General features: G+C 38.1%; 1 protein-coding gene across 1 annotated transcript; it reads right to left on the reverse strand.

Moving 5' to 3' along the window:
- Nucleotides 1–1,293: 1,293 nt before the first annotated feature.
- Nucleotides 1,294–2,518, reverse strand: LOC110889603. Its single transcript, XM_022137163.2, has 3 exons — nucleotides 2,084–2,518; nucleotides 1,801–1,932; nucleotides 1,294–1,726 (listed from the first exon to the last, which is right to left on the reverse strand). Exons 1-3 carry the CDS (start codon nucleotides 2,135–2,137, stop codon nucleotides 1,505–1,507), a joined length of 408 nt encoding a protein of 135 aa, XP_021992855.1. The 5' UTR covers nucleotides 2,138–2,518; the 3' UTR covers nucleotides 1,294–1,504.
- Nucleotides 2,519–18,921: the final 16,403 nt, after the last annotated feature.

An 18,921-nucleotide genomic window follows, 5' to 3' on the forward strand; every position in this document is an offset into this window, starting at 1 on the left:
TTGGTCCGAATTTATAAGGAAACCAGGGAGTTCGAGAATAAATATAATATATGTCCGAGTTTCCTTAAACTCCAAGTTTTGTGTATATGTTCCAAGATTACTTGTTAATGTATGGAGTTATAATAATGGTTAGAATCCAGGTTTATTTATGTGTGCTTGTTCCGAGTTAAATGATGTGCGGACTAATAAGTGGTATGCGGCAAAGTTTTGGCTCCAAGTTATGTATATATTGTTTGTGCGGCCGAGTTTTTATATATTTGGTTGTTCTGAGTTGAATATTTGTTCCAAGTTAACTATATATATATCCGAGTTTCTCAAAACCACATTACATCTCACCAACTAGAGAATCTACTATGTGTTACTGTTACTGTATGTTAACTTGATTACATTTAAACGCATGGTTGTTTGGACACTTATGGTATTGCAAACCCTACTCGCATACTTACTTACACGGGTACATTAGGTCGAGTGTAACGGACCTAACATATTATTAACACTAGAAGTATGTTAATACATACCGAGCAAACTAAGGTGAGTTCACACTAGTCTTTCACAAGCATGCGTCCCGGGGGGGACAAACTATTATTCCTGGGAGGAATACTTTTTATAAATGTTGCAGTTTAATTTCGATGTCAGTTAATAAACTCAAACTCTATCACGAAAGTCCCTACTTACTACCGAGCTAGTTGCCTGGGAGGCAATGGGGTATTAGTTGATAGCGCTATTAGGTTTGTCAAACCTCACACCGTGTTGTGAGCCGAGCGTGAACTAAGGACCTTAAACATTTTTATCAATGCTGATAGACATTGATGAGGGCACAACAAACATATTAGTCATGTCGGTACCGAGTTTATTAGTTCTTGATCGACATGTCTTTAAAGCTAAACTTTTACATTATTTACGTTGAAAAAAACTGTGAACTCGCCAACTTTATGTTGACACACTTTTCTGCATGCTTGCAGGTCGTTAGATACATCAACGGATTGGAACTTGCAGTCTGAGGAGCTAGACGTATGATGAGTTTGAACATGTTATGCAAAACACAAACACTGATGAGTTTGAACATGGTTATAATCAAACAAGATGTTTTTAAGCGGGTAACATTGTTTTGTTAATTTGCATTTGATATTGAGATGCTAACAAGCCAACTTTATTAGACATTTTTATTTTCTTTTAATTTTTTTTATTTGATATTGAGATCATTAGGGTAAATTACTTTTTGAGACCATGTTTTTTATGGATTTTAACCACTTGAGTTCAAAAGCAAAAAGTTTAAAGACCTGAGTCCTCATAAGCATTTTCTTTAACAATTTGAGTTCAAATTTCTAACACAATTAGAATTTTTTAGTAAAAATTTTTTAAAAGACCAAATTACCCCTATAATTAAAAAATAGAAATAAAAACTAATTTATCACCCACACACATCACAGATTTGTCATCTCCCTTGTCTCTCTCTCTAAATCTACATCTCTCTCTCTCTCATCTCTTCATTTCTCTCTCTAAACTACCTCCATCCCCCCAATAAGATCTTATATGATTTGCAGAATCTTCTTGGCATACCAAATCTCACAACAGAATAAACAATATCATAGTACATCTTCAACTGGTAATCTCCTCCTCCTCCTTTTAATCCCCAAACATATCTGAGCTCCGTCAGTGGATCCTGTTTAATCTCCTCCTCCTCCTCCTTTTGGCCTCTTGTGATTGCAAAAGGGGACAGTCTGGACTGGAAACAAAATCAAGAAGGAAGAAATCTTATATATTGTATTTGAAGAATATTAGTATTTTTCTAAAACATACCTCGATGGAGCCGCTTCCTATATCCCCAAGAACATCAACTTGCAGCCCTTCATTTCTCAAAGTATGTATAGCTTTCCCCCTAAGATGCTGTAATGGATACCTCATCCCAATGACAACTCTACTGATTCCTGCCTAAGGATTAAACCTCAATTGCATATTAAAAAGACATCGAAATAAAAATTTTAAGTAATACATTCCATCAATTTAAGTATAATCACAGTTTCAATTTTCAAACCATAAGATTCTATGTACAATGAAAAAAATAATAAAATTAAAATTAAACCTTTATAAGAGCAGATACAGCAGTGTAATCACCATGGCAGTCTCCAGACTCCATGTTAACGTAAGCAGTGGCGCCACGGCAGTACTCTCCGGCGACCTCCACCGCCTGAACCTCTGCCAGCTTTGCTCCTTCTGCATAAAGGTAGCCTTCTCCGAAACCATGAGCGTCGCCGCCTACCCCGTGGCGGTGTTGCAATGAGTCTGGGTGTGATATGGGGGTGAGTGGATGTGGTGTGGGGTGTAGGTGTGGTGGGAGGGATAGTGGGTTTGCTTGAGATTGAAGTGAGGGATTTTCCGGCAACAAAGATGGAGTGGTGGTGGAGATGAAGGGAGGGTTTGAGGTGGCGGAGGTGGTGGGGTTTGGGGTGGAGTTTACAGACGTTGATGGATGGAATGGTGGTTGATTTATGGTGGTGGTTGGTTGTTTGAAGTGGAGATAATGGTAAAGGGATAAGGTTATTTATTTTTTAATTATAAGGATATTTTGGTCATTTAACAATATTTAACCAAAAAATTCTAACAGTGTTAGAAATTTGGACTCAAATAGTTAAGAAAAGTGGTTATAGGCACTCAAGGCATTAAACATTTTAATTTTATACTCAAGTTGTTAAAACCCCTAAAATACAGAGACTCAAAAAAGTAATTTACCCATATCATTAAGTATTAATGTTTATCTAACACTTTTCATACTTCTTGTTTGTATTTAGGTGATTCCTTTGGTTGTATTTTATATGGTTTGATTAAAAATAAAAATAAAAGAATTAATTATAATAATAATAAGTTAGTTAAAAATGAAAAGCAAAAAACTGTAACGATTTAACGAAAAAAATAAAACAAAATGGCAATAGGTTGATAGAAAAAAAAAAGCTAAGAAAAAAAAGATCTATAATACCTTAGTTAAAGGTTAGAATGACATCTTGAGGTGAGATAAAGCTTAAAGACCATTAGGTTCATATTTAATTCTCACAATGAGGCATTATAGCCTAGTAGAGATGGATACAATCGAATGGTTCTGCTCGTGACACGATAAAACTCTAGTTGTCTTTCAGTGATCCAAAGTTGTCGTGCAAAAAAAAAAAAGGAAAACACCTATTTTGATAATTTTTTTAAATCATCCATTTTGATAAATATTTTTTCCCCAAACACTATTTTGAAAGAAATGAAACTCCTAAAACATTATGATAAACACATAACACATTCAAAACATACTTATAGCCAACAAACACTCATTCAAACAAAACCCAAAAATTAGGTCAAACACTTATGTAATAAACCAAACTACAAAACAATCAAGTTATATATTTACTAATGTAACATATATACGTTTGGTTAAAGATTAGCAACAAACATGATAGTAACCATATACACACAACACATACATAACTAAGAAAACTACATGAATTCAAGTCATAAATACAACAAATTCAAGTTACATAATATAAAATGCCAAATAACATAACCAAGTTAATATTTATACACAACCAAATGTCGATCCAGTTTCGTAATCTATTATCCAACTCGTATAGAATATCTACCATATACATAAAATTAAATGTGTTATGGGTGGGAACCAATTAACCCGTGAAAATCAATTAGGGTTACTAGTAACACATGGTGGTGGTGTAACGGTAAGGTACCCTTGCTGGTGGTCGTGGTGGTTTCAAGATAGTGGTGAACAGTTGTGGAGTTTAAATGTTTAGTTGAGCAAAGGGGAAATGGAGTTGGGCTATGAGCATGAGAATATTGGTGGTTGAACGATGGTGTGAGTGGTCAAAGGTGGCATGGCGAACTAAACGCTTCTTAATGGTGGTTGATAGCGTGAATGCATAGGGATTGGAAAGTGAAAGGGAAATGAATTTGTTATCAAGAGGAAAACGAGTTTGAGAGGCTGCTAAATCTAGTTTGACCCGATAATTACCGACAGAATTTACCAATGGTTGATCAAACATGACTTACATATTTACCAGCTAATGGACCTTGTCATGCCAATGAGAGTGCTGGTTTAGGTTAGAGAAATATACGTTAGATCATAACAAGTCATTTTAGCATTAAGTACATGTGTATGATGATTAGTAGATTAGTGGGACTTAATGAGCTTTCACACATTAGCGGGTCGGTTTATGTTACACAAAACTACATTAGGTAGTAATAAGTTATGTTGGTATTAAAGGCATGGGCCTGATAATTAGTATAGTGATAGGTCGTGTCATGTTTTAGTGAGTTATTTGGATTACACAAGGTCACATTAGGTTATAACAAGTTATCTATGGTGTTAAAGATATGTTTATCATGAATCATGATTAATAGACCTTGTCATGTGTTAGTAAGTGGTTTAGATTACACAAAATCATATTAGGCCAAGTAATGTTGGTGCTAAATTACATTTCCAGATTTTATAGATAGATATAAGACGTCGCTTACCATGTGTACAAATTTATATTTCTAAATAAGTACCAACATTAATACACTAAATTTCATTTTGAGATCTCACGTATGTGCAGAGCCGGCCCTGAAGGAGGGCGGAGAGGACAACCGAACAGGGCCCGTGATTTCGTAGGGCACATAATTTAAAAAAAAAAATCCGATATTATATATGTAAAAAAAAATTAATAGGGTATAACCAAAAAAATATTAACATAGGCCCACTTAAAAAAATCATATTGCTTAACTATTTAGCCCATTAGTTTAGTGAGCCCAATACCCAAATATTTTCTAAAAACCAATAAAAAAAAGAGAAATAGAGAATTCTGGGCGGCAACAGGAATACACAAGAACAGAAACATCGCACACTCGCACTGCAGGCCTTCGATCGATTCGATTATCATTCATCATCATTCTGCCATTTTTTAGGTATTGTTCGATCAGAGACACACCCAGCAGGCCTTCGATTTCAGTATTTCACAGTCACAGCAGTACAGCGGTTGTCGGATCAGTTCACAGGTAAATATGTTTATTTTGGATGTATAAGTAAATTATGATTTAAGATTTACAGGTAAATCAGTATTTCACAGTCATGATTTACAGTTGATATCACTTGTAACTTTGTTATCAAATTCATCAATAATCTCTTTATTTTGGATGTATAAGTAAATTATGATTTAGGATTGATTTTCGATTTCAGTTATTATGTCGAATTCATTTATTCAGTTATTATGTCGAATTCATTTATTTAGTAAATTATGATTTAGGATTTATTGTCGAACATTATTTAGGCATTAACTTAGTGGGTTGGCGATGATTGCTATCGAGAACGAAGTCTTAGATGATATAAACTGTGAAGAGTTGATTCACCAATTTGCTATCAAGAATGCAAGGAGAGCTTCACGAATCATTGGTTAGCTATTAGCTTATTAGTTTTTACGGTATGTTATTCATTCGAATACTATATTTTGTATTTTGTTAATTGCATTGTTTATCGAATGCTATATTTTTGTCAACGGTTCAAAGTTGTATGAAAAACTAGTTTAAATTTTTTATTTAGTTAAGACCTAAGGGCACGTTTTTTCGAGCTCGAACAGGGTACATAAATTCTTAGGACCGGCCCTGCGTATGTGAATCTATGTGCACCACTCATTCCCATATCCACCATAGTGTAATCCCCAAGACATTAGAAGTTAGAACCGTCTAACATTTGGGGAGACGAATAATACTAAGAGTTTTATAGGTATAGAACAAAATACTAGCGATGGAATACCAGTTGCAAAATAGTCCATCTGTATAGACAGGGGCGGACCTAGTACCAAGGTACAGGGGTCAACCGCACCCTGTGAAAAAAACTGTGGTATTTATACGTTAAAAACTCATCCAATCCCTAAAATTGACGTCCAACGACCGCTGAGAAAAACCAAATTAGAAACTTATAACGTTACAAATATAAACGTAATATAAAAAATTAATCCCAAGTAAACACTAATATAATTATAGAGATGAGCATGGTTGTCACACCCCCAAAATCCACCCGGGGAGTACCACCGCTTGGAGGCGTGACATGACCAGGATCAAGCCACCAATTATATCAAACATAGCATTTAATAATAATCATAGACATAATTGATGTTCAAAACCAAACGTTGCATATGTAGCGGAAGCATTAAATGTAAAACCCAAAACATAAGTATCAATGTGTGAATGTAAAAGTGTTTAATAAGCATTCACAAGTACTTGTCCACAACGACCCGCCTCTCCTCTGGTGCAAGCTCCAAGTATACCTAAGGTCCTGCAAGGCATGCAGCAAATAATCAACAAACTAGTTGAGCGAGTTCACAGAAAGTAAGTTCATAACATAGTGCATAAGTATAACTAGTGGGGGCTTCCCATACTAGTGTGTGTACTAAAGGTGGGGGCTTCCCACGTTCATCCTTACTAATGAGGGCTTCTCATCAGTGGTACTTACTAGACTAACTTCCGACCATGTGTTCTTCTTTACCGAGAACAGGAATACGTACTGGGTCACGTAGGCTTTACGTGACGTGCCCTTCCCCGAGGACAGTGGTACGCGTGGGGGCTACGTAGGCTTTACGCAGCGTGTCCTTCCGACCCGGAAGACAGTAGAAGGTATTGGGTTACGTAGGCTTTACGTACCGTGTCCTCCCGACCCGGGAGACAAATGGCAAATACTGGGTTACGTAGGCTTTACGTAACGTGTCCTGACTAACCTGAGGACGATGGTCTATAGTCTAGAGAATGCGTAAGTACGAGTAACTCTTTCAATAACAACATATCCAACCCAATTCCCAACCCGGGAATCCCATGCCTTGGCTGTGTGAACTCACCTTGGTTTGCTCGGCAGATACACAGAGAGTATAGATAAGCTAGTAAATGGTCAATCACGTCCTAGCATGGTTGTAATACAAGTCAGGTTTTGACTAAGATAATGCACGTATACATCATAGCAAGCATGTATGGGTCATGGCAACACTTAACAATCAAGTAACGAAATCAAGAAGCCCAATTAATCATCACAGATCAATTACACCTACTCGGCCCAATAAATGACATTGTGCGATTCTTACGGATTGTGCGAGTAGGATTTGGGCTTGAGGCCCAACAGTTAAACGGTTTCCACTCCTTGTGCGCCTGAACATGTTTTGTGCGTCCCATTTGGGTTGTGCGACCCGTCCAGCCCAACCCAACATACCCTCGGCCCAACTAGCAACACATAACAGTTTGAACATTCATAACACTTGTGCGATCCAGCTACTTACCCAGCCCAACAGTTTATCCGGCCCAAACTATCAAGTAACACATACGGCCCAAAACAACATGACAAGACGTTGTGCGATCCAGCTGATCTTGTACGATTCAGCTGGGTTGTGCGAGGCACTTTGGGCTGACCGGCCCAATAGTTAGGCTAACCCAACAACCTTGTGCGATCAAGACATCTTGTGCGGCCGGATGTCTTGTGTTATCGGGCCAGCTTGTGCGAGTGGCTCGTGTGCGATTGGACCACCTTGTACACCAAGAAGTTTTGTGCGATCGGTTGAACTAATTCCACCATTTAAGCAATCGGTTACAATGTTTCCAAGTTTACCAACAATCAATTAACAGTTTTTCCATAATCCAACAAGCATACTATCGATCAAACAGGACTTTTATCATGAATTTCGTATGAACCCTAGTTCGATTCTATCATAACAAAACTTAGAACATTTAAACATGAAACTTCTAGATTTGTTTTCATTGATCCATATCATCGAACATGTGAACAATATCAAATAACATCACACAATGGCCGATTAGTCATACATCCAATCTAAATCATCAACATCAATATTATCATGCAATTACATACTAAACATGTAAGCCGATTTACCAAGAACACCATGTCTCACCAATTTCATCACAATCAAACATACAACACCCCTAGATCATCATGTAATACGAGTAGACCAAAACATTAATCAACACACAATCTATAACCAAAACACTAACCGGTTAAGGGAAAAACTTGATCCGAACAAGAGGATGTCTTCGAGAGATGGAGGTGTTGGCCGTCGGGTTTGAGAAGAGAGAGACGAGAGCTAGGGTTTAGTGTGATAGTGTTCTTGTGACAAATAACAATACCAATCCCCAACTATGGGGTTTACACGACTAAGGGAAGTGGGCCGAACCCACTTGGGCTGCCCTAAAGTTCCGTGTGCAAATCATAGGGCCCGAATGGGCTTGTGCGAGTGATACTTGTTGTGCGTTTCAATTATGTTGTGCGGTTTGGTTCGTTTAGTGTGATAATACATACACGTAACACCTATCACACAATGTACATAATAACATAATCACATAATCATTAAATAGTAAACTTTCACATGAGCACGTAACGTTACATCAAAGCAAGTCTAAAGTCCGAGTTGTCACAATGGTACCGGTTCGATACCGATAGCCTATACCAAATGGTCATCCCTATATAATCATATAAACATGTAATGTAAATATTTAAGTTATTTAACAGTTTAATAATTTAAGCCCAATTGCTTAAAAGTTATGTTGTATAAGATTTTAAGCCCATTTAAATTGAATTATTAAATTGTTTTAAGTTTAAACCTCAAATAAAATTAAAAAAAAAAGTCGGCAATTGTGTTTAGAGAATGAAAAGGCAAGCTAGTGAACACTACGCCCTTCTTCGCCTACCCACTGCATATGCCCGCCTGAACCAGTGAATTACCTTTGAATCTTTGATTTGTTATAACAATGGTTATAACAATGGTTATTTGATCAGTGTTTATTTGATTAGGGTTCAGATTATGCTTGATTATGTAACTTGACCTGACCCACCCCAACCCGAACGGCCGAACCAGCTCGGAATTTTTTTATGTATAGCAATATAACCGACCTCAAATATTCTCGACCCCATCAAAAAAAAATCTAGGTCCGCCACTATATATGAATATTCAACGAGTTAACTAGCATCAACCAACCAACCAGTTATTAAATGTGTTTAAGACGACTTAGTAGGAAATCTTATCTTGCTTGAAGAAGTCAAATCCATATTTAGATGATCTTTAATGTCAAACTAGAGTTTTCAGATTCATGCTTAAATGATCTTGATTATGTCGTCTTATTGGGTTCGTCCAAAGAATAATCGTTTTAATATTCTCATATAGTCAAATCTAATGATCAACAAACGATGATAGTTTGACCCGTGCGTTACTGTCTAAAAATTAAACCCGTGCGTTACTGTCTAAAAATTAAATAATATGGTCGGGGATATTTAAGTTGATGTGATATCGAATTTGGGGTGCGCATCTACATCCATTAACTTCTTAATCAACTTCTAATCACATTAATATTCTTCATTCCATTTTGGATCAGTTCAGAAAATTACTTGCGTTGTGATTTTAGAAGTCAACTTAATTATTTGTTTTCATATGTGATTTTTACATGATTATTTTAACCTCCAATCACACTTGAGGTCATAATGGCAATCAAATCAATGTAAGTAATTATTTTTTTTGTGAAACTTTGTAATTTTATTTTTTTGAGAATCTGATATCTTTTAAAGTATTTGTGTGCCCGATGTCATTGTTATGTTACTTCAACAGGTTTTTGAACAATGACTTACTTGTCTTATACTTAGCAGCCTATGACGAGACACCCCCCTCCAAACCGTTTTACTTTTTAGATAACTTCGATCCAAACTCAATCGATAGTACACCATCTCACGTTCTCTAAGATCGCTTACAAAACCCCTTTGGTACCACCGTCTTCACCCTTGGACGAAACTCCCCCAAAATGAACAATCAACTTCCTAAATACAACCCGAACATCCATGTTGTGGGTGACCTCAACCCCGAAACGACAAGCTTAAAAAATTTGGAATCTTTGGGCCGACTTTTATGTTGTCAAACTATGACTGTTGAATCAGATGACGAACAACAAAGGGTATCACATCGTTAAAAGAAAAAAAGAAGATAATAATAATAATAATAATAATAATAATAATAATAATAATAATAATAATAATAATAATAATAACATGGTAGCTATTTTTGTTCGGTTAATCTATAGACAAGCTATATAAAAAAATCAGTTACATTTTTTAAGTATTTCTAATTTTAGTTACGTAAAAGAAATCCACCAAAGCTCTCAATCATACTGTTTTTTCCGTTTATATTTCATTTAAAAATTAAGACAAAATGTATAAGATCAACCCAATGATGGATCGTTTCCTATCGAGGCATGGTTCGATCCGAAGGGCAACCCGGTTTTACCCAGCTGTTACTCCAGCGAGTCTCTCGTGTGGGGGCAGTATGGTTTCCGGGCGAAGGTCGGTCAGAGCGGCAGCCGGGGCCTGATAGAACATCGCGTCTGAGAATGCTGGGCTGACGGGTAACCGTCCTTAACGGGGACCCGGTAACCAATGATCCATGTACATATTGAAAGTCACCCTTCAAAAAAAAAAAAAAGATCGAACATTAAATTCATTCTTCTTTAGACAAACATGTTAGGGGCTGGGGATTTGGTTCCTCTTTGCGCTTGACCCATAGACGCATTTAATCAGATGATAATCCACTATGTGAAAATTTAATTTGTCTCACTATTTTCTTTTTAATTAAATCTTCTAATCTTATACATTTTAGCGTAACTTAAATCAACTTATTTATAGGTACAAAAGGTTAAAATTATCATTCCTGATTTTGATATTCTTTAAAAATCCATAAAACAAAACAGAGATCGTGAACACCATGTAATGTTGTAATTAAACATAATAATTTTTATAAATAATATCAAAGGGGATAAAATACAAAAGATTAAAATCTTTAGGTTAAAAGTGAAAAATGCAATTTTCTTTTTTTTTGAAAAACTCCCAATACCTATGTTACAACATAAAGCATAAATTTGTTGCTAATTTATAGTTTAGAAATATACGAGGGTTCAACGGGTTATCCACAGCAATTGTTCGACCCCAAGGGGCAGGGGTTTGTGTTCTGGAGGTTGGGGTTTGCAATTCAGAAAAGGTTGGCGGCGCAGCTTGTTGCCCGTGTACCTTCTGTTTTGATGTAACTTAACAAGTTTTCTGGTTATATCAATAGATAAAGGAAGGTCAATTTATATATTGTCTTTAATTTCAATAAGGCAATAGGGTATACTTTCACATCACCCACTTGACCCTCTTTTACTTCATCTCACACCAAGAAAATGGTTTATCCCCATTAGCGCCACTTAAATTAATTAAAATACATATATATAGCATGTTGTGTGTGTGCAAATTTTCCAATGCTTGATTTTCTCCCTCTCTTTCCTAGTTAACTTCTTAACATGTGAACCTTTTAATGTCCCTTAACACTGTTGGAAATCAGGCCTTTGATCGAATAAATAAACACGCAATACGAACAAACTTGTTCGACTCTTTTATTAATTCATCAATGAGAGCACACTAATTACAATGACCCTAACCATCTATTTATACTAAACTTATTCTAGTCCTAACCCGACTCAAACTCCATTAATAAAATAAATAAACAAACTAGATAAACCTATCTAATAAACCTTAATGCCTAAGAAAACATCCCTAGACTAGAATTAGAAAACCTAAATAAAATAAACTAAAACACTTAGCACCCTCCAACTTTTGAGTTATGACAAGATTAGTCCCAACAATCACCCTCCTAATCTTGTCAATAACTTTCTTCACATTAGAGCCGGTTCATCATCCTCATATCGGTTTGTTCACACCGTTCATTTATGACACCCGAATCATCAACTCTTCTCGAACCATCCCGACTTCTACCGGACACCCGACCTTCACCTCAGTCACGTCCAAAAGCCTTCTCGGTTCAACCTGAAACAAATCACCACACTTGTAACATGTCACATGGCATCACGTTGGAAACACTCACTAACATCATGACTTTTCACGGATTGACGACCTCTTCCCCGGCCAAATCCAAAGCCAGCCGATTTGAAATCCAACGCCATAATGTTTACACCCGTACCTTTTCCTGATCAAACTTGTTCCAAGAGGCCTCTCCACCGACCAAGAAAACAAAGCCGCCCGCTTATAACGTTTTCTTTCAACTGCTAAACGAACCAAGCTAATCAAGGCACCATTCTCAACATCTACTGTTATCACCGGTTGTACACCAGCCGCACAAACCCGCAACTAATAACCGAACAGCCCCGTTCTTCCTTCTTTCATCACCACTAACAGCCACGGAACACAAGTGTTTATCACCGGTCACCCCGTCGTCTTAACCGGTACGTCTACCACAACAACGGCCTACCGAAACACCTTAACGCTTCCGTCTAACGCTGCAACACAGTTCCCGAACAGCCCTTCTTTTACGCCTGCCCTCCACCGACCGACACACCCGCCGGCGGCGGAGGCTTCCTCCGATCTTGAAACCCGCTTCTCGAGCCCTAGGCTCTTTCGTTTAAATTTTTCTCGACACACTCATTGGTTTTTCTAGGTCAAGACTGCCTCACCGTCACTCCACTGAACCTAGGCCTATCCATGGCTAAATACCCATGCATATTCAAATCCAACTAGAACTTAGTCAAAAGTTTATTTAAGCCTCCATATTTAACTAACAGCGTTTCATAATATGCATGCCTATTATTCACATGCGCTATATAACCAACTGTCTAACTAGAAATTCCTTCTAGACCTGTGACGCTTGCAATGCAATCCCCCGTGAAACTAATTCAATTCTTTCTTTTAATTGAACGGACAAACCTAATGTTTCGAACGACACAAAACACGATCACCACTTGATCAACAATCCAACTTATGATTTCACTGCCGTTGCAGCCCCGCGAGGGGCGGCTCCCCCTTTCTTAAAAACGACTCTCAAAACTGCCAAGCTCTGATACCAATTGTTGGAAATCAGGCCCTTGATCGAATAAACAAACACGCAATACGAACAAACTTGTTCGACTCTTTTATTAATTTATCAATGAGAGCACACTAATTACAATGACCCTAACCATCTATTTATACTAAACTTATTCTAGTCATAACCCGACTCAAACTCCATTAATAAAATAAATAAACAAACTAGATAAACCTATCTAATAAACCTTGATGCCCAAGAAAACATCCCTAGACTAGAATTAGGAAACCTAAATAAAATAAACTAAAACACTTAGCACCCTCCAACTTTTGAGTTATGACAAGATTAGTCCCAACAAACACCTTCTAGGAGTGGTATCACAGGTGTTAATGGATGTCAACTAGGATTAACACATATGGGTGTTAGAGTATACCAGGCGGCCTAATAAATCCATACACATATAAATCCTCATTAGAATATATCATATGAAATACATATCCATATATAGTTTCTCAGTTTTGCATCTACTATTTTTGTAGGTCCCTTTTCGCGGAGGATTACGAACCTAAACCTTGTTATACAAACCTACTAGCGAGTGCGGAATCCAAGCTAGTAAGCAAACCGGGATGAAGCAAGTAGAGAAACAAACACACAAGAGTTCACCGATTAACACCACTGTATTAATACGTATGAAGGTTCCGGTTACAAGCACAATGTTTACAATCAGTTTGCAAACTCTCAAAGTGTGTGTGTGTGTGTTTCGGACAGAATGCTCTCAACTTCCTTTCTGTCTCTCTGTGTGCATCTATCTTTCACACTACACTGCATGGGTATATATATACCCATACATAGCAGATCTGATCGAAGGATCCGATAGATGGTCCGAAGGATCATCTATCGATGACAACCTGTTCGAATGATCAGCAAGGACCTCGAAGGATCATCCTTCGAGGGCCATCAGTCGAAGCATATCTTTCGATCACCTCGAAGGATCAACAGTATCCTTCGAGGCTATCCTTCGATTCAGACAAGCATATTACAAACAGATTGGCCAAGTCTAACTAGGAGGATAGTTGACTTGGTCAACTTACAGACCAACTTTGGACATCGTTTATATACAGACCGAATACAGACAAAGTACAGACACAAGTGCACCAACAAACTCCCCCTTGGCTGTAGCTTTGTCTTTATCTTCTATAGTTGTAGACTCGTCTCGAACTTCGACGGTCTTTGGTCTTCGAGTTACCAAAACTCTGATGTCCTTTCAAGTCTTCATTGTCGGAGGATCTTCAAAGTCTTCACGTCTTGAAAGCAGAGAGTGTATCAACAAACTACCCGTATCATGTAGGAAGTGTGTTGACAAACTCCCCCTTAACATAAGCTCCCCCTTGGGTCATGCTCGTGAAATACTTTAACTTTATGAAGTGAGATCCTGGTGGTGTTGATGATGGCCAGCGGCAACTCGATCATCTTCCTCAGTTGAGTGCCTTCACGTTGTGTCTTCATCCCGAAGCTTGTCATCGACCATGTTCTCCTAGCCTTTAGAATCTGCACATGCAAGAAATCTAAACGCGTAATGAGAACAACTGCTTGGAACATAGTATAAGCAAATGACACACGAATGACCATGTCACAATCAAACACCGTCCGACAGTTTGAAAGTTTAATAAATTTGTCAAGTTTTAGTCTTTAACTTTCAAACATGCAAATTTTGACCATTTATGAAGATTTAGTCAGTTCGGTTTTCAGTCAGGTTTCAGGTAACGAAGACTTGAGCTCCAACATCGTACGATCGAAAATAAAGCAGAAATAAAATCTTTTTGGCTTTTAATAAAGTTTATATTAAAACACGCCTAAAATCTTTTTGGTATTTTTGAAATTAAAAGAGAACAATTTAAAATCCTTTGAGTGTTATCAAACAACATCACCGCTAATGTCGTGCTGATATGCACCAAACGACGAAACTGTTTAAAAGAAAAACAATAAAAGTTAAGCAGTAAATAAATATATATAGACATTCTTTTTGCGAGTTTCGAGGGTAAGAGAATCATATCAGTGTACGGTCATGCCAAAACACTCTTGTTGTTCAGTTAATTAACATTAAGATAAGCATCCTATAATAATTATCGGTATTGTTGTCCACTTAAGCTCAACTTATCAGATGTAATCATGGCGAGGGGATACGTTAAGGTATGATTTATACTTACCGACCGGTGTTCATCCACATCACGACACATTCCCGTATCAAGGTATGCACGAGAGTTCATCTTACCGGTGAGTATACCGATTATCATCTGTTTGACCGTATAAACTGTGAGATACTCACTTATTTTGATTTGAAAACAAGCCCTATGTGATATAATCACTTATTGATGAGGAACTTGATTTTCATATGCATGAGGGCACAGGTGCAAGTCCGTGAACAGGTCAGTACTTCCGTACAGCAGAGAGACGAACTTGACACCCGGATAGAGGTGATATTTTATCACTTATTTGTTTTGGACATGTGATTATTTATCACTTATTGAGGTCGAATGCAGTATGTAATATGTACACGTATGTATAGTATCATGGAAGATCTAGACTTGCGTCCCCGTTATTTTTCGGTAAAAGATACAACCATGATACCCAGATGATAAGCAGCATAAAGACCGAATATCTCAGAACCTCGGCAATCTATCAAACGAAATTTCGGTACTAAGACCATATGCCAATGAATGGTTCCCACCTGATCTTCAGTCGATTAAGATTTATATCACCCTGCACACTTTAAAATGATTGTGAGCCTACCGATACATCTTATATAGAGCTGCTTATCGTTTTTCATTTAAGGTTTAAAGAGGTTTGGATAGACCACTGATGTACTATCATTTTCTCTTTTGCTCGCCAGGAAACTCATTTTTGTTTTTCTATTGTTTTTGTGTTTTTGAAATTTTTCGATGTTTTTGGATTTTCAGATTTTTGGATTTACTCCCCCTAAAATCGATAAACTAAGAGAAATTTAAAAACACACAAAGATATTTACAAAAATGATTTTCCGATGTTGGTTTACTCTTGCTTGACCTTAATGCCATTTACCAATAATAAGAAGTCAAATCTAGATTTGTCAAAAGCTTTGGTAAATAAGTCGGCACGTTGGTCATCGGTGTGGACCTTAACAACATCGATTAGCCTTTTCTCAAAGCAATCACGTATGAAGTGATATTTGATTTCGATGTGTTTGGTCTTTGAATGCTGCACAGGATTTTTAGTGATATCTAAAGCAGCAGAATTATCAACGTAAATAGGAGTAGTTAGGAATTCAAAACCGTAGTCCCGCAATTGTTGTTGAATCCAAAGAACTTGTGAGCAACAACTTGAGGCAGCAATGTATTCAGCTTCGCATGTTGATGTAGCGACGCATGTCTGCTTCTTGCACTGCCATGTGACTAGGCGATTTCCTAAAAACTGACATCCAGCCGTTGTGGATTTGCCGTCGATTTTGCATCCGCCAAAATCAGAATCACTGAATGCGACCAATTCGAAGTTATTATCCCTAGGATACCACAGACCGGTGTCGGGGTAAGCCTTCAAATAACGAAAAATCCTTTTGACAGCTGCAAGATGTGAGGCCTTCGGGTTAACTTGATATCTGGCAAGCAAGCACGTTGGGTACATTATATCTGGCCTTGATGCTGTGAGGTACATAAGGGATCCGATCATCGCGCGATAGTATGAAGGGCTAACAGGTTCACCCTTCAAGTCAGGAGTTATTCCGTGATTAGTTGGCAATGGGGTACCAATGGGCGTTGCATCGGACATCTGGAACCGGCTCAAGATGTCTCCAACATATTTAGTCTGATGGATGAATATCCCAGACTCCGTTTGTTGCACTTGTAGGCCCAAAAAGAAATTCATTTCCCCCATAGCACTCATCTCGAACTTATCCTGCATGATGCGCTCGAAATTCCTACACAAAACATCATTAGTAGAACCAAAAATAATATCATCAACATATACCTGTACCAGAAGAAGATCTCCATCTTGTTCTTTGATGAAGAGAGTACAATCGATAAGACCTCTTCGAAAACCGTTCTCCAGCAGATATGTAGATAAGGTTGCATACCAAGCTCGTGGCGCTTGATGAAGACCATAGAGAGCTTTGTTTAGCAACCAAACCCGATCGGGATGAACAGGATCTTCAAAACCTGGAGGCTGTTCGACATATACCTCTTCTTCAACCACACCATGTAGAAATGCACTTTTGACGTCCATCTGGTAAACCTTGAATCCTTTGAATGAGGCATAAGCCAGAAAGATCCGAATAGCTTCCAGACGTGCAACTGGTGCATAGACTTCGTTGTAGTCGATCCCCTCTATCTGACGAAAACCTTGAACGACTAAACGAGCTTTGTTCCGAATAACCACTCCACGGTCGTCTTTCTTGCATTTGAAGACCCATCGAGTGCCAATCTTCTTGTAGTTCTCAGGCTTTTCAACAAGCTTCCAAACACCAAGCTTGTGAAATTGCTGTAATTCTTCCTGCATGGCTTCAACCCAAGCACTGTCTTTCAATGCTTCTTTCCACGACTTTGGTTCTTCTTGTGACACGTAACACGCGAAGGACCAGTCATTTTGTTGGCCAGATTCTCTTATAGCTGAATACAAACCAGCATTCTGGTTGTTCCTCAGCTGATTACGCGTCTGCACACCGCGATGGACATCTCCTATGATATTCTGCTGGGGATGGGTATCATGAATCCTCATTTCAGGATTATCTGGCACACGAGCATTGATACCCAAGTTGGTAAGATTAAGATCAACAACCAACTCCACACCAGGAATGTGGGTAGAGGTGGATGCATTCCCTTCAGCAGTATCTATATTCTGCGTATGAGGTGTACCACCAGAGGCACCTTGAACAGGAGCAGCTGGAGCTGAAGATCCTTCGGCTGCATCATGATATTCATCATCTTCAGAAGAGTCATTATAATCAGCAGCATCTTCATAAACCTCATTTTGAACCATATTGTTGACTGACGAAGAAGCTTGAGGGTCAACAACAATAGGTTTAACCAAAGGCGAGACAGCAGCGTTGTCACTTTCCAACAACATTCGAGCCGCTGCTGATTCTTCGTCAAAGGTTGGCAGATTAAAGGAGTCAAATAGCCCATCGTAATCGAACATCCACGGATCACCCGGAGCCCTAACAGGACTCGTGTACCTTTGAACCCTAACTTCGCTCCATAGCTCAATCTTTTTGGTAGCTAGATTCCAAACACGAAAATTCGGAGTAGCATATCCAAGGAAGAAACCCTCGATAGCTCTTGCACCAAACTTTCCATCTGGCTCAATCATAGTACACGGAGCACCAAACGGTTCAAGGTAAGAAAGATCCGGTTTCCTTTTCTGAAGGAGTTCGAAGCAAGTCTTGCCATGTCTCTTAACTGTAAGAACTCTGTTCAACGTGTAGCAAGCAGCCGATACAGCCTCTCCCCAGAATTGAATAGGGAGTTCCGACTCTACTAACATTGTTCTTGCAGTTTCTATAATCGTCCGATTCTTCCTCTCAGCGACACCATTTTGTTGTGGAGTATAACGAGAACTGTACTCATGAAGAATGCCTTTAGAAGTACAAAACTCATCCATAACTTGATTCTTGAATTCGGTTCCATTGTCGCTTCGGATCCTTTTTACTTTCAACGTATAGAGATTCTCCAACATTGTAAGAAGATCCTTGAGGATGCCAGGAGTTTCACTCTTGTGTGCCATAAAAGATACCCAAGAAAATCTAGAGTAGTCATCAGTAACTACTAAACAATAAGCATCACCAAACGTTGTCTTGTGCTTCATAGGTCCAAAAAGGTCCATATGAAGACGTTCGAGAGGCATGCTGACAGTGTTGATTTTCTTCAAAGGGTGAGACTTCTTTGTTTGCTTCCCCTTTTGGCACGAGACACAGATATCTTGTAGATGAAAACTTCTTACAGGCACACCATTCACAAGATTATTTTTCACCAAATGGTTCATTTTTCTCAAGTGAATGTGTCCCATTCTTCTGTGCCAAGATATAGACTCCTTTTCTGTGGCTTTT

Source organism: Helianthus annuus, chromosome 11 (assembly GCF_002127325.2).
Source record: "Helianthus annuus cultivar XRQ/B chromosome 11, HanXRQr2.0-SUNRISE, whole genome shotgun sequence".
Taxonomy (NCBI): domain Eukaryota; kingdom Viridiplantae; phylum Streptophyta; class Magnoliopsida; order Asterales; family Asteraceae; genus Helianthus; species Helianthus annuus.